Here is a 22528-nt window from a genome sequence, read left to right on the forward strand (position 1 = left end):
GATTCCATTAGGAGTTCCTCTAGGCATTACATCAGGAGTTCTTCTAGGGATTACCGCAGGAGCCCTTCTAGGTATTTTATCAGGAGTTTCTCCAATGATTTCATCAGGAGTTCCTTTAAGAATATCAAAAGTTTCTGTAGGAATTCCTTTAGGAGTTCTTTCGGATATTCTACCTAGAATTCCTACAGAAATTTTATCAAAGTTTCTCTAGGTATTCCATCAGGAATTCCTTCAGAGATTACATCAGAGGTTCTTCCAAGGATTCCTTTTAAAATGCTTCTAAAATTTCTTTATGAAATCCTTATGGGACTCCATCATGAACACCTTCTGGGGTTCCATCAGAAGTTTTGTCAGGGATTCTATCAGGATTTTTTCTAAAGGTTCCTCAGGAATTCCTCTATGATTTTTTTCTGGGTTCCATCAGACTATTTACTACGGATTCCTCCCGGAATTTATTAAGGAATTCCATCAGAATTTTCTTCCAGGGGTTTTTTAAGGTATTCTTCAAGAGATTTCTTCAGAAATTCTTCAAGCGAGTCCTCCCGGAATTGATCAAGGGATGCCTCCCGAAATTCTTCAAGGAATTAATATCTCCAAGCGTTATCAAGAATTCCTCTCGGGAGTTTAACAGAAATTTCACGAAAGGATTTGATTAGCGAAATTACTCAAGAGATTCCTTCCGAAATTTCTAGCGGAATGTCTCCAGGGATTCCTGCCTTCGGGCTAGACGAAGAATGCAACGCGCACCTACAGAAGCACAAAGAGAACAACGCGGTGCAGCATTCAGAGAGGCAAAGTTAGCTCTCAAAAAGCAAATCAAGAGTCTAAAACGGGCATGCTTTGATAGTCCCACAAGCCGCCCGTATGCGGTAATGAAGGAGAAGAAGTACCGAGGGTGAAGAACGTAGAGCTGACAGAAGTCGTGAAATCATTCGGGTCTGACAAGGCACCGGGACCCAATGGTATCCCGAATGTTTCCCTAAAAGCGGCAGTGAATGCGGATCCGACAGAAATTGGTGCTACTACCAAGGGCGGAGAAACCCCCAGGAGACGGCTTATAGACCTAGCTGTCTACTAGATACGACGGGCAAGTTGTTGACCTGTCCAACAACCAGTTTGGATTCAAGAAAGGTAAATCTACTCTGGACGCTATCCAGTTGGTTGTTCAGACAGCTGAGGTGGCAATCGAACATAAACGGAGCGGCATCCGTTACTGCGCGGTTGTCACTCTGGATGTGAAAAATGCGTTCAACAGCGCAAGTTGGGAAGCAATAGCTCACGCACTTCACCGCCTCAAGTTACCGGTGCAGTTGTGAAAGCTTCTAGAAAGCTGGTGATGGTAGGATTCTATTCTATGACACAGAAGAGGGACAGAAAAGCGTTCGAATTACCGCACAGGAGTACCTCAAAGTTCAATCCTAGGCCCGATGTTATGGAATGCACTGTACGATGACGTGCTGAGACTGCCCCTTCCGACGGATGTTAAGATTGTTGGCTTTGCCGACGATATCACCCTAATGTTCTAAGGCGAATTGATGGAGGAAGTAGAGTTGACATCAGCGCAAAAAAGTTTGAATTACATTATTCACTTTAGCTGAACATAAATATGAAGTTAACTATTGATTTATCTATAACAACTTTCCCCACCGTACCTTATTAAAGTTTACAGAACGTTTTCATAAGGAAAAAAAATAATTGTGCTATCTTCAATTTCAGATTTGAACTTAAAACATAATGAGACAATGAAATCCTTGCCAACAATAGCAACAACAATTAATTACAAACAACATCTTCGAGTGCTCAACCGAGCAAGAATTTCCTGTTACATTGTCTATTCTTACCACAGTACAGGGAGCGAAAGCATGCATTTTCAACTTCCGCACTAACATGCACCCAACACTCAAATCAATAAATGAACACTTCCCAGACATCATGATTTATATTAATACACCTTACAAAAAATTCTCTTTAAATCCAATCGAACGCATTCATCTGGATATTTATGGCATTGATACCGAAAAGTGGTTGTACCTACTTGTTACCCGGAATAAAATGTTATACGTTTTCTCTTTCAGTTTCATCCCATTCATCTGGTGATGCTGGCAGTGGTGCTGATCGGCCTTGGGGGACTACTGTGTGGGTGTATCATGCTAAAGCGAAAGCAAAATCCCCGGCGTATTAAGAAGAACTGGCGCGCCGGTCAGGATACGGCAAAGTAAGTGGTCCGTCGAACCTATCGCAACTAAATTTAATTCAATCAACTTTAATTGATACATGGGTCTAATTTTAACTGAAGAAGAGCGGATAAATATGGAAACTGCACATGTTCGTATAGTTGAATGGATGTGCCATTGGCAATTACATCATGAAATTATTTTAAAAACAACAATATAGCTTACGTCACCTGTACAAACATGAGCAGTGTAGGAAAAATGTATTCAATACAAAATATAACCGCAAACGAAATGTAATTTAGCATTACAAAGAAATTGAAAAATTTAATTCCTTATATAAGATCAACGTGCCGACTGGTCTATGAACTTGAGGTTATAACACATCAACAGCTTCTTTACCATGTTCTTTTCCTGACTGTATGAAAAATCTATTTTTGTTGCTAAAAACACTGATTGCTAGCTCACTGAAAATGATCTCAATTTTCTCATTGATATAATTTTACGCAATCCTGGACAAGATTCTCAATTAATTTGGAGAACTCCTCACAAAATCTTAAATAAGTTTTTTTTATAACCCTGGACATGATTGTCACGTAAAAGATTCTCACAATGTGTGTCGAATCTTTAGCATATGGGCAAAAGGCAGCACTCGAAACAAGCAAAAAGAGTCATGAAATCATGCATTATTTCACCGTGCTGTCAGTTGTACGTGTGTTAACAGGGCTTTGGGACAATTGGTCGAGAGACATTAAGTCGAATGACGTTTAGTCGAATGACATTTGGTCGAATGTACATTTCGTCGAAGGGACATTTGGTCGAATGGATGTTTGGTCGAATGACTTTTTCTTCGTCGAAAGAATATTTTGTTATAGTTGATCGGAAAATCGTTTGATTTAATGGATATGAAACCGAACTAGTGTTTTTGCACAATGGATGATCTGAATCTCGACTTGCCACTAGGGCAAGCACTCCAAACCAAAGACCATTACCGTTTCTGAATCTGCTCTTCTGCAACAATGTTCTCCCAAACGTGTGCCATCACAGGCGCGTCAACCCTGTTTGGTTTTGGTATCGAGATGTGATTGAATGCATTGAAGGTTTTTGTTTGGTAGATATGTGTGGTCGAGAGGAACATATAGAGAGGATTAATAGTACCGACGATCTTCGTAGATATCTTTATACAAAAGGGTTATGATATGGGGGGCGATATTTGATGAGAATGGCCAACACACAGGGTGCTTGAATTTGATGGGTGTTGAGTGATGGATCAAATATGTTTGTGGTAACCAGCAGACCATCAACATGTTCCAAAGCATTTCTTCCAGCACCGTCGTCATCTCTACTGCGCACACAAAAATCAAACTAAAGAATAAACGAATGGGTTCCAATTCAGTCCTATTCCTACAAAATATGCGAAACAATTCTACAAACCGAAGCGCGTAAAATATATACAACAGAGCAGTCTCAAAAATCTGTTCTCTATCTGTAGGCAGTGTTGGGAAACTCGTGAGTACTCACTGAAAACTGCAAACTCACTCGCGAGTATGAGTTGTACAGCTTGAACTCTCGCGTGAGTATACTCAGTCGTGAGTTTCAGTTGTACCGCTCATACTCGTGAGTGAGTTGTCTAACATTTTCTCACTCGTGAGTAATTTTACTCACTTGAAATTTTGTAAATATTCTAAAAGCTTGTGAATGGCTCAAATAAATAAATAATAAATTTCGAAGGTGGGTGAAATCGACCATACGCCAGACATGGCAGGCAGAATGGGCAAACTTACGAGGGGCCTACCTGCAAAAATTAAACGAAGCACCGATGCTTGGACAGACCTGAAGTCGATGAAGGCCCAAACAATAATCTCCCGGTTGAGAACAGGCCACACAAGGATGTCCCACAATTACGCAGGAAACCCTTTCCATCGGTCCTGCGAAGTCTGTGACACGGGTAACACAGTTGAGCATTTTATCTGCAACTGCCCAGCCTTTCATAGCCCCAGAGAGATGTATGGGATTTCTGGTAGCATACGAGAAGCCCTGCAGGACGACCTATCTTCAATGGACTATCCTTCATTAAGGACGCCGGATTATACTATAAGATTTAGATATATTGTCCTTGTACAATTCACGTGATCGTAACCCACTAGCTGTTGTTGTCCCATGATATGCATGTTCTGCAATAGTTTTAAACTGTTCCGTCCATTTGTTCGCTCTGAATATTAGACACATAAGAAGTGGCTCCTTATTGTACCCCCGGGTTTATGCTGTGTTAATTTGTGGCTTTTTGTCAACTAGTTTTAACTAAATCTCACTCGATATAATAACTATGTGTCCCTAGACTAGTTACAACATTTTTGTCGTTTTTCTCAGGCCTGTCAGGCTTGTCCTGTTTTGTTTTTAACCTGACTGGGGATGAACCTGCCTACGGCAGAAAATCCCCTCAAGAAAAAGTAATTCAATTCAATTCAAATTCAAATAAATAATAAGTAGTAAGTAAGGCTATTCTTGGGGTGATCTTATTCAAATGATAACATGAAAATTTTATTCTGAAAACTATTTGATGCACGCAAAACGTTTTTATAATATGAATTCTTAACACAAGCTGTAATTTATGTTTGGTGTTTCGCTGCGCATGTTGCATCGTAAATGCTCTTTTCTTCTGACGTTACACCTCTACTGGGCCAGATTCTGCTTTTTAGCTTAATGTACTTATGATATAAGCATTTCCACATTTATCAACTATGAGCTTTAACTATGGCAAATAGCCAATTGACTATTTTTTTTTATTCTCTACTTTACGATATGCAGCACTACTGCAATAATAAAAACCTGAGACAGAGACTCGACAAAACGTATCTGAGTTTCGTGCCAAAACTAATAAGCCGCTGATTGGTCTGCCAAACAGCGTTGCCAGCAATATTTTGTGCGACAACTTCAGCACCAGCTTTTCAATTTTCATTTTTTTTTTTCGGTTTTCTGACAACACATAGATCATAAAAGAGGAGCAGAAATCTAACAATTAGTCAGGTGCCATATGTCTTAGATAGAATCGAACAAAAGAAGTTAAAACAATATTTCAGAAAATTATTTTTAATTTATTTTTTATTCGTTATGGGACTAGATTAAACGTTGAAAATGATACATTTCTAAATGTATGTTCCTTAAACAGCGCTATTGAAAATTCTACATTGAAAAATTATGCAAACTTGCTATTACCACATAACAGTAATGACCAAACAATAATCAGAGGCCCGTATAATGGTTTAATGAGGATAAACTAATCATTCAGTACCGTAATCCGGGGGCAAATTGATCACTATTTTACAACTTTTTGTTGTGTTATCCTTCAGAATTCAAATATTGTCAAATATTTGCTCTGCTTATTCCGAACATTTTTCTGATCAGAAATCTTTATTCGGCAACGTTGCATACAAGTTTTCTAGAACAAACTTGCAAATTACATAAGGTTTGCTGAAAATATTCAAAAGCGAAATTACATATGAAATGGGCAAGATGCCAATTGCAAACCAAATTTATGTGAGGTACCACGGGGCAAGTGGGTAAATGGGATTAGTGAAAATAATTTGTATATTTTACTGAATATATGTATTCACGTTTCAAACTCATGCGTAAACCTTTGAGGCCATTCAGAGCATTACGATAGATAAGAGATTCCTGCGATTTTTCAACCATTATTGCATAGTAGAATAAAAGATCGTCTACCTGTCAACTATTACTCCGTTACAAGTTGGCGGCGTGCAATCTTCCCAGAAAACCAAAATGTACGTATATCGAAATCACCTGGAGGCTTTATATGTGCAAAATTTCACTTATAAGATGTCGCAAAAAGGCCTTCTACATACAAAAGTGGAGGCGATATGCGTGCATATATTATGTGATGAATAATAACATACAATGCGAGTGTATAAATATTCTACCGAACTAACCTGTGATCTTATGCGACACAACTTATGATAACAAATGTTGATTTGACAGCTGCTACGGATTGATCCGACTTACTTTATGCGAGTGTACGAGACGAAACAAAATGTACAAGTGAACTCAGAAAAGAAGTGTTTTGCGAGTTTGATGTAATTAGTATGAATAAACGAGTTGCAACGTGAACTTTCATGCGATTTCTGGTTGTCTGGGTTGTATTGATATGTTCAGTAGAAAAAAGTTGTAGAAAATAATTCTCTGTACCACATCTAAGTTGTACTCTCTGACAGTTTTAAACTGAAAATAAAAGTTTTGGGATTAATTCGACCTAGACATAAAAATAACTATATTAAAACACCATTAATTTTCTAATCACGTGGGGCAAGTAAAAAGTTTCTCATTAGAGATTGAATTTGTGTTTTCTTTTTAGGTAGCTATTAGTTAACAAGGTTCGCAATTATCATAGAAAATTGGAACGTGCTTCAAAAGAAAAACAATACTCAAAGCGATAAAAGCTATTGCTAATCATGGAACTTCTCTAAAAGAGATTGCCAGACGATATTGATGTGTCTACTTCGGACAGCCGATTGAAAGGAAAACGTTGATTGAAAAGTTGCAATATAAGAGAACTCACGGGAATCTCATGGAATGTAAATGTAAAGCTAGTCCAAACCATAAAAATGGGGTATGGGTCTATCCACACAAAAAAGAATCCGTTCCAAAAAATAATTTCTCCCGAAGAGTTATCTTATGTCATATCCGACTTTCTTAGAAACATATAAGGCTGATACAAATATTAATTTTCTTTTATGTCACCACCCCCCCCCCTTCAAAAATCCGAAAATTTTGAAGGGGAGAAAAAAAAAGATTCATCATTTTTTTGACATCAGTTAGGTTTTTTCAATTTACAAAGTAAAAAACAAGTTAAACAATGATTCAGAGGACGATTAAAAACAGTTTAACAACTATCATTAAAAATAAAAATTCGAAAAAAAAACTTTTTTTCAGTTTCATTTTTTTGTTCCTTATTTATTTTTATCCCCCCCCCCCCCCCCTCATACCTTCCAAGTGGTCTCGGACATAAAAGAAATTTAATATTTGTATCAGCCTAACGACCGGTGAAAATTCTACAGAGCTGAAACTGAACAGAAGAAAATTGAATTGACAAGACAGGACGCCTTAACTAATGTTGAAGTTAATAGAAATCGTGAATATAACTAAAGGAGATTGGGCAAATCTGGGCTTGGAATGTACACAGATGACTCATATCTCATTTGAAAGATCTAAGTGAGACAAGAACAAGTTTGTATGGGGTCAAAAATATTCGTCGTGGGAGAAAAAAGTTATTCCGCATGGTTTGAGATGGATTTTTTATTATGTTTTTGCTATATTTTTTATCGATTAAAAATAAAAACATATATTTTTTTCAGCACCTATATGATGATGAAAAGCTCTATACTTTAAAGAAGTGAATTAGAGCTTTGATTCAAAGATGAAAATATTACATAGTGATGTTAGACCGTAATAACTTTAAAATCGTTATAAAATATGTACGTATATTCAGTTATGCTTTCTACCAGACCCTGCTACTCACATTAAACTAATTGCAGTTTATTGACCGACCAATCCTTTTTCTCGCAATAAGGTAACATTACGACTTGTACATTCAAATAAAAAAGTCAGCTTCATTCGATGAAAAACAATTGGGAGACAGTGGTGAAAGAAAAGTTTGTGGTGTCTTATAAGAGAACTGACTGAAATTGTTTTAGCTAAAGTATATATTTCTCCAGAATGGATTTTGCAAAGAGATCAATAAAACCATCAGCTCAACCTCAATGAACAACATCATCGACCTTAAAAAACGTTAAATGTGAATTGAAATGCTCATTTGAACTTATCAGTAACATATGCGAAGTTTTAGGATTTCATGTGTTTAAAACAATGACAATCTAGCTCGCTAGTATAAATCATCTCACGCTGTATACTGCATGCGTGGATGTTTAGTGTCACATGTACTCCTACATTATCCTACTAGTCTTAAGTTAAAATGTCAATCATTATCGTTTTACGAGTTGGTATACGAAAGTCGTGGAGCAAAATGATCAACGCACAATGATTATACCTGTTAGTTGATAGCTACTTTTACTGTAGTAGAACAACCAAGAAGGGTTTCAGCCAGCAAAACCAAATCCGGTAACGACTGCTCGAGATGTGGAGCGATGCTGTGGCGAAATCCTTCTACTTCAATCGCTGAAGGTCACACTGACTGGCGTCGGTACCGTTCGTCGTTAATGACAGGGAGTTTTAAGCGCAGTTTTCTTACTATCAGGCTAAGTCTCGATTTGGCTTTTGATGCGTGCAGACGTGCTTTCGAAACGTTCAATAGTGAGTGAATAATACAAATATTGCCTTCGGAAGAGGGACAAACAGTTACCAACACATAACACACGCGAACAAGTGAACAAACATGGCGGTACCGGTACAGACAACCCGAATCAACACGTTCATGGTCAACTTTTCGGAAGTGACTAGGAAACCCAAGGTCGAGGTAATCACGGATTTGATTTTCAACAAGATAAAGATACCATCGCAACGAGTGAAGTCTTTCCAATTCAACGGATCACGTGGAGTAACGTACGTCGAGTGTGATAGTTTGGATTATGCGCTAGAAATTGTTGAGAATCATGACAGAAAACACGAGGTGGCTTACGACAACGTGAAAGTCTTTGTCCCTTTACTTATGGATGACGGTGCAACAGTGGTCAGACTACATGATTTGCCACCGCAGATGGACAACGATTACATAAAGAACGAGATGACGAAATATGGAGAGGTGTTGTCAATCAAGAGTGAGGTATGGGAAACGCCGGAACAGCTGAAAGGGATACCGAATGGGGTTAGAAAGCTGCGGATTCGTCTGGTCGCTTCGATTCCATCCTACATTTTTATGGCTGGTCATTCGACTCACGTCACGTACAAGAACCAGCAAATAACGTGCCGGCATTGTGGACGACAGGTTCATTACGGAGCGAAGTGTGCGGAAGCGGTGCAAATTATCAATTCACAGAGGAGCGTCAATACTCGGCTTCAGAGAGGTTCGTCGGGCTACGCGGATGTATTGCAAGGTCAAGGTCAAAAGAAACGAGCAGCGTCAGATGATTGGATTGGACCGAACATGGTTAACCTGAACTCGTTAAACAAGAAGTGGGCCTCCCGATCCCCCATCACGACCACTGATCAACCGTCAACATCATCAACAGACAACGTAACAGAACAGAAACCAGACTCAGAATTCAAAATTCCCAGCAAAACAGCACGCGTTTCCAACATCATCGGTGGGAGTGATGAAATGGCCAACGCAAGCGAAGGACCGTCAGACAACACCAACATCAATCAGTTTGATGTGTTGATGTCCGAAGACGACGACAAATCACCATATTTCAGTGATAGTTCGATGGTATCGGATTCATCGATTACAGGAAAGCGGAAATCCAGAAAGCGAAACAGTAAGACGAAATGAATACTAACACTACTTATAACGTAAACAATGGATTGATATCATACAGTATTGCGACAATCAATTTGAACAACATTTCAAACACTAATAAGATTAACTCGTTGAAGACCTTCGTTAATTTGATGGATGTGGATGTAATTTTATTTCAAGAGGTGGAGAGCGAAAATATTGAGTTGTATGGTTTTGAAATTGTCTACAATGTCAATCATGATAGACGAGGAACTGCAATAGCATACAAGGCTCATATCCAATGTACAGCGGTCGAACGAAGCATAGATTCCAGAGTGATTAAGATCAAATTGAATAACAACATCGTCATTTGTAACATTTACGCACCTTCTGGTTCAAGCAATCGATCAAGCAGAGAATATTTTTTCAATGAAATCGTTCCATATTATCTCAGAGGTTCAAATGAATTCATGATCTTGGGAGGTGATTTCAATTGCGTTGAAACAGCCAAAGATAGTAGTAATGACTATACTAATAATTTCAGCCCTATGCTAAAAAGGCTCAGACAAGCATTACAGCTTGAAGATGCGTGGGAAGTAAAATTCGGAAGTAACAAGGAATATTCCTTCATTCGAGGAGGGTTCGGATCGCGAATCGACAGGATTTATGTTTCTCAATCGTTATCGTTAAATGTGGTTGATGCAAAGTACCAAGTTACTTCTTTCACAGATCACAAAGCCCATATTGTCAAGGTAAAGCTACCTTCTCTGGGAAAACCTTTTGGCAGAGGTGTTTGGCATTACAAGTCCCTAGTTCTTGAAGATGACAATAATAAAGAAGAGTTCAAGCAAAAATGGCGTTACTGGGTATCACAGCGACAATATTATCGTAACTGGGTAGTTTGGTGGGCAGAATATGCAAAACCGAAGGTTGTGTCGTTTCTTAGATGGAAATCTCGAAATATGTACAACGATTTTAACAGCAACATGGAATTTTGGTATTATGCTCTACGGCGCGCCTATAATGAGTATCTAACTGATCCGCTTCAAATATCTGAGATAAATCGTATCAAAGGAAAAATGTTAAAATTGCAACAAGATTTTAGTGCGTTCTTGTCAAGAAATAATGAGATTCATCTAAACCACGAACCGTTGTCAATTTTTCATTTAGAACAAAAACACCAAAAAAAGAATAAAACACGTATAAAATCATTTGTAATTGATGGAAGATTAGAAGAAAATCAAGAAAATATAAAATCCCATGTTGTTGAACAAATTGAAAATTTATTCAAATCAGAAGAAGTTGCTACGAACAATGATTTTAAGCCGGGGAGAAGTATTCCGAATGACTTTTTGGAGAACGAGGAATTAATGGAAGAGATAGATGAAGACGAAGTATTCTGCGCGATAAAAAGTAGTGCTTCTAGGAAATCACCAGGCATGGATGGACTCACCAAAGAATTTTACATGGACTGTTGGAATATTATTAAAGTTGAAATAACGGCTGTTTTGAATTGCTTTCTACGTGGAAATATTGAAAAGAAAATGTGCGATGGCATGATAGTGCTAATCAGAAAAAAGAATTCTGGAAATAGCATCGATGGATATCGACCAATAACATTGTTAAACTTCGATTATAAAATAGTATCGCGGATTTTGAAATTCAGATTAAATCGTTTAATGCCATTTCTGGTGAGCTGCAACCAAAAATGTTCAAATCCTAGAAGGAATATTTTTGAGGCAACATGTTCGATTCGAGATCGCATCGTTGAACTTCAGCATAAAAAAAGGAAAGCATTATTAGTTTCGTTTGATATGGAAAAGGCGTTCGATAGAGTGGAACCAAGATTTTTATTTAAAACTTTGCGAGAAATGAATGTTAGTGATAGATTTGTTAGTTTTCTCGAAAAAGTCAGGGATGTTTCTTTCTCGAAAATTCTGATTAACGGTACACTATCCCGAGAGGTGAAAATCGAAAGGTCAGTAAGACAGGGTGATCCTTTGTCGATGCACCTATTTGTTTTATACATAGAGCCTTTATTGCAAAAGATTGTAGCTTCCTGCTCAGATAGTTTAGATTTAATCAACGTGTATGCGGATGATTTATCTTTAGTTGTAAATAACCTAAACGATTTGGAAATTGTAAAGACACACATAATAAATTTTGGTATGATTTCAGGAGCAAGATTGAATGTTAGTAAATCAAAAGCTGTAGAAATTGGTTTTGGTAGCACGCCACTGCCAACTGTGCCATGGCTCAAAGTCGAAGAAAGGATTAAGGTGTTAGGTATATATTTTTCAAATTCATTGAAAAAGATGACAATTGATAATTGGACAAATGCAATTAGTAGTGTTACATTCTCTATCAATATAAATCAAGCCAGAAAGTTAAACCTTATGCAGAAGGTATTTTTCCTTAACACCTTTGCCTTATCGAAAGTTTGGTACGTTGCATCAACGATCAAAATAAATAACAAATTTTGTGCAAAATTGAAAAGTCTAATAGGAACTTTTTTGTGGCGAGGATATGGAGTAAGAGTCGCTTTCAATCAGTTAATTTTACCCAAAGACCGAGGAGGCCTGTCATTGCACGATCCTGAAAGTAAATGTAATGCTCTTATCGTTAAAAATTTCATCAAGTTGAATTATGATAATTCTTTCATAGTCAATCAGTTTCTTAATCAACTCTCAAATGATGCGAATATTCCAGCCAATTATGATTACATCAAATTGCTTGCAAATGAGATCCCGAATTTACCTCCAGCGATTAGAAATAATATTTCATCTAAAGCTGTTTATGATATTCAAATTACAAAAAAGCCAAATCCGGAAATTACTTCTAAATATGCAAACAAAAATTGGAGCAAAGTTTGGCGCAATCTTTTCACTCCGAAGATTATGAGTTCTGAAGCAAGATCAGCGTACTATTTATTAATAAACGAAAAGATACCCAATATGGAATCATTTCACAGACACGGTAGAGTATCAACAAACTTGTGCAGAAGTTGTAATGTTGCGATTGAGACAATTCCGCATATTTTTGCGGAGTGTGATAGTTCAAAGTCATTCTGGAATTTATGCTTTTCAAAACTAAAGGGTATTAATGCCAATGAGATTCAACGAATGAACTTTAATAATTTTAAAGTTCCCGAATTAGGAAGATTCAGTAGAGCAGAAAGGAATAAGGTTTTAGAAATGTTCAGTAAATTCGTAATGTACATAAACAAAACACTTGCCAATAATCGAAGCCTTGTAGAATTAAATGATATACTAACAAACTGAAATAGTTAAGCACTAACACAATGAAGACTGTAAAATAGTTATAAGTATTAATAATAAAAAAAAAAAAAAAAAAAAAAAAAAAAAAAAAAAAAAAAAAAAAATCAGGCTAAATGTAAGCACAACGATGGATTCTGACGTTGATTATGTCGGAGATGTGCAACCCATCCATCAATACCTGATCGATTCGGGTCCGTTTGCAATGGTGATCGCCAGTTATATTAGTACGGGAGATTATCTTGGAAGTAGGTGCTGCGAATGACCATATTCTTGGAGGCGGCAAAACAATTAAGCATAGGACATCCATGTTCGCCAGTCGGAGAGCACTGATCTTCCCAATCGTCCATCTCTATTCCTAATCTTGGCGTTCTAATCTCTCATGATGATCTTGACGTGGAAGCTTGGGTGGCAGGCCTACTTGCGTTCCAGTTGCATCTTTGTCATCATCAGTGCCGTTGATCGACCGTTGATCCTCAACCTGCACATTCTTTTGTTGATCGACCACCATCCGATTTCATGTTTTTGCATGTCGTTCATCACGATGAAAGCTGTTCCCAGCTAAACTGTGATTACTTCTGCACATTCACATTATTGACATCCTCATGAGTATTTAGCGATCTTTACGAAGCATTTGTGGAGGTACATGTGCTTAGGCGTAGCCAATGGAACTGACATTGCACAATGGTCCAGATAGCAAGTTTAGGCGGACATGAACTTTTCGACGTCATTTTGTGGTTTTAGAGTAGAGGTTGCTTCCCAGAAGTGTCTCGAAATAAGTTGTACTACAATTCGTACGAAACGGATTTTTTTCTGCACTAATCGCAATAGTGTCCTATACGCCAACTTTTTTATGTTAATAGATAGCAAGTTGATGTATTCAGCAAAGTTGTAGCATATTTTAATACAAAAAACTCTGTAGAACAAACTTTCTCTCTATCTCTCAAACTTTCTGAGATAATTGACTTTTTATATGAAAAAATGAAGAAAATCATTTTTTCACTCATAAGTCATTTATTTACAAATTTAAGCAGCCTACTATGTTCTACAAAGTTTTTGCTACTTTTATATTCTACAACTTTGTTGAATATACCACAGTTGTACTTCTTCTCGTTTTCTCATTGTCTTCTTCTCCTTCTTCCTGGCGTAACGTCCCAAAGAAGATTTTAATTTTAAATCATGCCGTATTAAAAGTCATAAATGGTAATATGTTGCAAGAGTTGAGAGGCATTCAATTTATTTATCTTGAGTCTTTGATTTATGTATAGCAGTAATTATTAATTATATAATATAATATAATATAATATAATATAATATAATATAATATAATATAATATAATATAATATAATATAATATAATATAATATAATATAATATAATATAATATAATATAAGGATAATTTTTCTTGGAACCTTGTTTTCCCGTAAGGAATAAAAATAAGGAAAACGGTTTTTCATGATTGCGCTTCTTTATTTAATAAGCAAAATCAACAAGTAAAAATGAGTGTTCACTAAAGCTGCAGCGACGAGACAACCGCTGATGGGATCGATGCCACATCGGAAAAACGACGCGGATGCTCACAGGAAACTGCAGGGGGCAGCGGAGGCTGACAACAAGACTGCAAAAAAAAAAGTTAATTTATAGATAAACATTTATCTGCTACGTTAAACTCACCCCTATCATAATTGTCTGTCTAGAATATCTTTAAAATACTGGCACACTGTCGATTTCAGGTATTCCTCGGAAGATTCTACTGCAACGCCCGGAAGAAAAACGTACATAACTGATTGACGTTGTCATCCATTCAAATTACTGAAGTCGGTAATGTAACAGACATTTTATCGAAAGATCAGTTGAATATTTTACAGTTTTCGGTGATCTAAAAATTCACAGATTTTTCGGTAATTTTTTTGACAGATCATTTATAATTCCCCGTAGTTTTGTTTGCAATGAGCTCTTAAAAGCTGCTGAATTACCGAACTATCGGTTTTCTTGTGAATTACTGATTTGTTCGGTAATTTTATTTACCGAACGCGCATAGTCTGAATGAGTGTTTATTCACCAAATTTCACTCAAATACCCTTTAAGGGATGTAGAGCCACGGTGTGACAGGTAGGTTCATTTTCAAGTGCATCTTTACGAGTTATTTGGCCTGTAATACGGCATGATTTTAAATTAATATCTCCTACAATAAGAAAACGAGAAGAAATACAACTGTGGTATATTCACCAAAGTTGTAGAATATAATAGTACCAAAAACTTTGTAGAACAAAGTAGGCTGCTTAAATTTGTAAATAAATGACTTATGAGTGAAAAAATGATTTTATTCATTTTTTTCATATAAAAAGTCAATTATCTCAGAAAGTATAAGAGATAGAGAAAAAGTTTGTTCTACAAAGTTTTTTGTATTAAAATATGCTACAACTTTGCTGAATATACCAACTTGCTATCTATTAACATAAAAAAGTTGGCGTATAGGACACTATTGTAATTAGTGCAGACAAAAAATCCCTTTCGTACGAATTGTAGTACAACTAATTTCGAGACACTTCTGGGAAGCAACCTATACTCTAAAACCCCAAAATGACGTCGAAAAGTTCATGTCCGCTTAAACTTGCTATCTGGACCACTGTGCATTGATAGCAAACTGAAATGATTCTGCTCGGATTATTGGCAGTTTGTTAACAGCAAACAGTCAAACAATACAGTTACTTCCAGTTCAAATGATTCCCTTCTCTGAGAAGCAATATCATGACAGTATGATGTTATTGATATCAAAGATAGAAGTGTGGTTACTGTCGCGCAGATTTTCAGCACGCTTAAGCTGTGTACGACAAGCGAGGTTTTTCCACCAATGTAGAACAGAATTCAACAACGCAGGTAGTGCTTCGAGAAGCCCAAGCAGGACGGTTCGATCAGATAGGTTTTGCTCACGGTTTCGTCGCCGAAGAATTTTTTTTCTGTTTTGGAGCGTCTTGCTGGGTAGGTGTTTGGGTAGGCACAAGCAAAACGGTTTATGTTCGGGACGCCAAGAAGTTTTGCTGTCAGTGTCCGTTTTATGTTCAGTCGAGGATGGATTATTGTCGCACCGCCACCAAACCGGATGGCGCCAGTGAGACTCGCGACACGCCTCAACTCGCCGCATTTTGAAATCAGTTTTTTAGTACGGCGCTGCATTCTCACGATTTTTATGAACACAGCGCACTATTCACATATTAGCTGCGACGCACGGGGCCCGAGAAAACAATAATTATAAATAAATGTTGGTCTTGATTTCTACCGGATACACAATACCAACTGGTGAGTTCGTTCCATGCTTGTGATAACACATTTTTTCTTGAAAGCGTAACTTTTAAGTAATAATAAAACCAACTTTGTATGGTTCGTCACTATTAGTGTCGGCATTATGCTTTTTTCTCATACAATTTCAATATACATATATTTTTCTCTTCTTGACATCAATACAAATTATCTTTTGAATTGTTAGACATTGTGAATGTTGACGTATTTTTTAAAACTTCTACCATATCGAGACAAAATGCACAGTATACTCATATGTATTTTTCAAACAAACTATGTATAGTTCGTCACTACAAGTGTCGGCATTATTCCTGTTTCATATAATTTAAAATATAAGGTACAGTGGGGGAAGTGTATCAGTGGGGTAAGTGGATCATTCGTCAATATTAAGCATTAATACTTGAATATGTTGAATGTTTTCGCACCATTGCTTCGTTTTAGGTTATATTCTTACGCCCACACTGATACTATTGCAAAACTAGTACTGCACGTACACTAACACAAGCAAACTTGTTAGCTTCAAAAATTAATTATTTTGAAAATTGTTTTCCATCAATCAAAAATCCACTGTATCTCTGTCTAAAGTCGAATACTATTAGTTTTTTCGACACGTGGTGAGCATTTCAGTTCTAATTGAATGAATCACAATGAAAAATATGTGATTTTTATAAATAAATACAGATATATTCTACATGGTACACTTACCCCTACTTTTCAATGGGGTGGGGTAAGTGGATCAAGTATTATTATTATTTATTGGCAGACTGCTTACGATAATTTTAAAAAGTTTTAGTATCCGAAAATGTTGTTTTCCCTTAACTTTATTCATTCCCAGCTTGAATTTGTCAAATTGTCCAAAGAAAATTTGAATTAATCCACCTAAAAGTTTTTTTTAACCTTTCTGGTATATAAAAATAATAATTTTAAAATTAACACGAAACTTTCCGTGGTTTATCTAAGCTGAGTTGTAGAAGAGCAAAATATACGAATTTTCCAATTGAAGGCATATAATCGTACCTTATTTGACCATATAAATTGTTCTATACAGATAATACAAATTTATTCATACATAGAATATAAGGATTTCAGTTTGTTATTCAAAAGTAAATGTAACTAATATTTTTAAACTACAAGTGTTTTTATAAAACATCGTTAAGAATAATCCTACAATACTTCTATATAACTTATGTGCATAAATGGATGAATTTTCTCCAAATTATTCTAGCTACAATATATTTTTTGTTCGATTTAGTGGGAATCAATGTATAATATATGTGTTAGACAGTTTCACAAAAATCAAAATTTCTGGGATTCAACCAGTCACCCCTAGTCCTAGTTGCAATACTAAAACAAACTACCAGACAAATTTTTATCCAATTTGGAGAATATTGTGAAGTGTCTCAAGTCAAATTTGTGTTTTTTGGCTATTTTTTACATTCAAAAAATTGTAACGAGAATTTGGAAAAATGAAAATCAAAATAAATACCACTAGTTGAACGTATTATTAGTACTTTACAACTTTTGAGAACACTGTATGCCGATTAGAGATGGTTTTGACCTCATAAAATTGATTTCTGATCATTAAAGTACCTGTAAAATATACATTTCTCTACAGTTTTTGTTCAACGAGATTCTTAACCTCATGCCTAATCATAAAACTTCAACCGTAGTATCATTCCTTTGTCATTTCTGAACATAATTGTAGTACATCATTTTTGTATCCGAATTACAGATAAATCGTAAAAAATTATCTCAAATACGACATTCCTCATTCCCCTGCATTTAGAGCTGCTGCCAAATGGCGCAATTGCTGACATGTTACAAAATTTAACATAGTAGCTTTGCTTTTTCAATGATGGATGATGATTGGAAAAAACAGCTAGCAAATGTCATCAACGCAGTCGTGTTTCAAACAACATTCGCATTTGATGCCAAGCAATTACATATGTGATATAGCCCCGAGGTCAAGCTTCTCGACTACCGATCTTCAGGATCGGAGTTCAATTATGATTCTTTTTTTCGAGTGAAACCAATGTTTGTTATATGCAGCATAGAAAAAGGACTAAAGGCGCAAATCACTACTTGAGCATTTCTCTTCATTCACTTCGGAGTGGGAGATTTTTGTGAGTCCTATTGATTAAGACTCAGCCACAAGATGCACTTTTGAACAATGAATCGTGATGGCCTTTGGCCTCAAGTCATTTAGTCCATGGCAAAAAACAACACTCTAAATGAACTTCCGTAATCAAACTCTGATCCTCAAGATCAGCACCCCCTAATCTACTTTAAATTGGATAAAAATTTGTCTGGTAGTTTGTTTTAGTATTGCAACTAGGACTAGGGAGTGACTGGTTGAATCCCATAAATTTTGAATTTTGTGAAACTGTCTAATATGTATATACATATATATATATATATATATTGATTAAATAAAGATAATTTTTAATTTCGAAGTATTAAAATGTAACACTACTAGCACTAATTACAAGATCAATAGTAATACCATTTGTTCTCTACGTAATTACACCACATTTGTTTTGAGAACAAAAGTTTGTTATTGGTGATCCATTTACCCCACCATGGTGGGGCAAGTGGATCATTTGGCGCAAATTTTCAAGTTCCTCGTACTGAATACATAACAATCAGAAAAATCGAAATAAATGACGATTTGAAGAATATTAGTCCCTCATTTGTTACCACAGAAAAAAGTTTGATTGCATTATTCACGTTAGCTGTACATAACAATGAAGTTGACTTTTGATTTTTCAGTATCCACTTACCCCACGGTACCTTATACATGTAATTTTCAGTTTTCGTTATTAATAAAACATCTTTTGAATTGTTCGACAATATAGATGTTGACGTATTTTTTAAAGCTTTTACCAAAAACTTCTCGAGACAAAAATACAAAACTAGTTTTAAATATAAGTCGTATATTTCCCCCTGTCCATGGATCGCATCATCGACCAGAGGTGACTCCCAGATCTTTTCCTCCCTCACTAATAAACACCCTTCCCGTGATGATTGTGGAGTTGCAGAGGTATTCTCGATCTCTAGAAGCAACAATCATTACACCCTAACATTCCTTCCCCATCCCAACTGACTGTAAGGACTTGCACGGCGCCGTTATTGATCAATAATATTAGATCTGCTAAAATTGCACTTCGAGAGTAAGCGGAAACTCCCATCCCTTATTCATTTGGATCGTAGTACAATTATTACCAGTTCCGATCACCCACGGAGTAGCAACCATTGACATGTACAGTCAGTCTATGCTATGCTATGCTATGCTATGCTATGCTATGCAAAGTAGAACAGAATCCAACAACGCAATCACTGTAATGTTAAAACGGATATAGTGTGGAAATTCGTTCCTGAGTACATGAACCGCTGGTTTATACAAGCATATTACTAGATGCAGATTATTTCGATTTCCATCTGTCTAGAGAAGCGATCAAGCAAAATTTTAAAAGAGTTTTTTGTAGATATAGGGGTCTATTTTGTAAATCGAGTAGATTCATGTGACTCGTCTGTAATCACTGTCGATCAAAGTAAGCATGCATATTTCAGATGTCACCCGTCGACTGCCATAGTAATTCAGTCACTTAGAGTGAGGACTGTCGAAAAACTCGAGTGACAGAGCCGTGTCGAGCAAATGTTTTGGTCGACAGTGACTCCAGTCGAGTCATTTTGATCGACTCGACTTATAAAATAGGGCCCATAATATCATTAGGGCTTAGTATTAGTCTGTGGATGGAACAAATAAATAAATTAGGATAATACGATTTGATATTTGTGTCCAACTGTTACCTAAAGCGACGTGTTTGTCAAACGCACATACCTATATCCTTATTATTATATCTCCGTATGTTTTTAATATTAACATTGCAGCAATACAAAACGTCCTGAAATCTGTGTCAAATCACAATATTTGAAAAATATAAACGGGGTTGAATAAAAGACATGCATAAGTACAAACATACGCACGAGTTCAAAACATTTGCACAATAAAATATTATTTAATAGAAAACTGTTCAAAACATACCTCTTTTCACATCTTTCCAGCCTACATAACTTTTTTCTCCCACGACGCATATTTTTGGCCCCATATCAACTTTTTCTTGTCTCATTTAGATCTTTCAAATGATATATGAATCATCCGTGTACATTCCGGGACCAAACCCCATACATTTTTGCCCAATCTCCTTTCAATTTATGGTTCAAAAACTTGTGGAGCAAGAAAAAAGTGACAAAATAGTTTTGTTTGTAATGTTTGCATACAATCATTTCGCGTTCAAACATTCAGTTATTTATTATATTGCGCATTTCTTTCGCCACTGGACTATCGCAGAAGTTTTTACAAGTGCGGAAATGCTAATAAAAGTGCGCGATTACATCGAGTCGGTGTATTCCTCGAAGTCCAAACAACAACCCCGCTGAAGACACCGAAATGATTCGATACATCCCCGCACTTATATTCGCATTTACGCACTTATGAAGCCGCACTTCGCAGTCCAGTAGTGAAAGAAATACACAATATTCATACAAAAAATTGATGACAAAATCATACATCGTTTTATTGAAAAGCTCACGAAGTTTTTGTACCAGTGCTTTATCGACGCAAGTAGCGTTCTGTTTTGATTTGTAAGTACGTCGCTTTGTCTCTGCATATAACGGATAGGTTTCGAATGTTGAAAAGCTTACTTACGTCGTTTTGTGAGTCTGCAAGTTAAAGGCTTTGTTCTATAGAGTTCAAGAACTGCCGAAAAGCGACAAATCCAATTGGTCCAAAACTTGTACAAGAAAAAATGATTTAAGAAAACTGATTCAAATAATTTTTTTATCATAATTTGAGCTCCATTGAACCTATAGTAGCGCTATTGTAGCTATTAACAGTACTACTAAGAAAAAAAATTGTTAATTAACTATATGAAGGAATAATAACAACTTTTTTTGCTTTTGATATATTCGTATAGAAGCTTTGTAAAAATTAAGATTAAGATATGAGTTTTGGTTGCGCCTTGAAACTAGTGCTACTATAGTAACAGAAATTGACGATAGAGCTTCTATAGTCACATGTGTTTTAATAGAGACTCAATCGATATTAATCTTTGCGTCCCTGACCTATTTTTACAACCAAATTTCCGTGATATCTTGGCTGTAATTTGCATGATTTTCAGCCGATTTAATTAAAATTTTGACACAACGACAATCAATCAACAACGCTATTAAAGTTTCGTGACCTGTATTAAGACCTTATTCGGACGATCGGTTCCGGATGTATAAGGATGGGGTCTGTCCGGGGGTCATTTGAGACACTTCCATAAAAATTTTGCTCGGATCAAACAAAACTACAGTGTTTGGAACTGAATTATAAACCATTAGTTTGTTTCAACTTTTTCAATTGATTTGAACCAAATCTGATCAGTTTCAGAATCCCTTCATCTGGGGTATCCGTTGGAGAACAAAAGTTGATCAGCGCAAACCAATCTTCAAGATTTTACAATAGAAGTATACTACAATGTGATTTGAGTAATTGTATGCAACATAGGGCCATCTACAAGTACTTCCGCAATATTCATTACCCATGATTCAAAACGTGATTAGTATATGTAATAGTGTCTATATAGGATAAATTATTCTTATACATGTTCAGCCATTTTTGGGTTGGAAGAAAGGACTTTTTATTTTACCTAATTTTATAGAAGTTCAAAGGTAATTGTGTCTATGTATTGCTCAAGGTTGGAAACATAATTATCTGTTGAATTTATTATTCTTTCAAAATATCATCATTCTTTAGAAAAAATAATCCTACTCATTATTTTCGTCGTTCAGTTATTAGAATGTTTAACAATGTTGAAATTATTATTCTTTCAAAATGTCGTTGTTCTTCATACAAAACAGCTGATCTTTGTTCAAAAACAACTTTCAATGTGAGTGCTTGGAAACTCTATTACGTATCCAGTTTTACAACGTACGACCGTGGGTGTAAATTAGAATTGTTTGAAGAACAACTTGATCACCTTGGATTGTCTGCATATAATGCATTCCTATACGTAGAATATTTGAGCAATTTGGTTGTTTAGTGATGAAAACTTCACAGTTTTTGTAGCATCATCGAAAGAGAACATTCTTCTAAGTAGAACATGATTTTATTGTGCTTCAATATTGACCATTGCACGAATTTTTAGATTCTAATGCATTTGTTCATTTGCTAGATACAATTTACACACTCACTAAAACCAGTAGGCGTGTGCTTAAAGAGCTATGACGTTTCAAACCTGATCAAAGTAATAAGATAGATTTTATCAAAACTTGTTTATTTTCGCGGACATTTTCACTTTAGCATGTTTTTTTGGAAATGTATTAAGCTCAT

The 22528-nt window shown here is 36.1% G+C and overlaps 1 protein-coding gene across 19 annotated transcripts in view; it reads left to right on the forward strand.

The window, feature by feature from the left end:
* Positions 1-22528, forward strand: part of LOC5566523 (tyrosine-protein kinase receptor torso) — a 429787-nt gene that overhangs the window by 348106 nt on the left and 59153 nt on the right. For all 19 annotated transcript variants that reach the window (XM_021845429.1, XM_021845427.1, XM_021845431.1 and 16 more), the window contains one exon: positions 2076-2215. In XM_021845429.1, coding sequence (XP_021701121.1) covers positions 2076-2215 — 140 coding nt within the window. The remainder of the gene's footprint in view (positions 1-2075; positions 2216-22528) is intronic.

This window comes from Aedes aegypti, chromosome 2 (assembly GCF_002204515.2).
Source record: "Aedes aegypti strain LVP_AGWG chromosome 2, AaegL5.0 Primary Assembly, whole genome shotgun sequence".
Taxonomy (NCBI): Eukaryota; Metazoa; Arthropoda; class Insecta; order Diptera; family Culicidae; genus Aedes; species Aedes aegypti.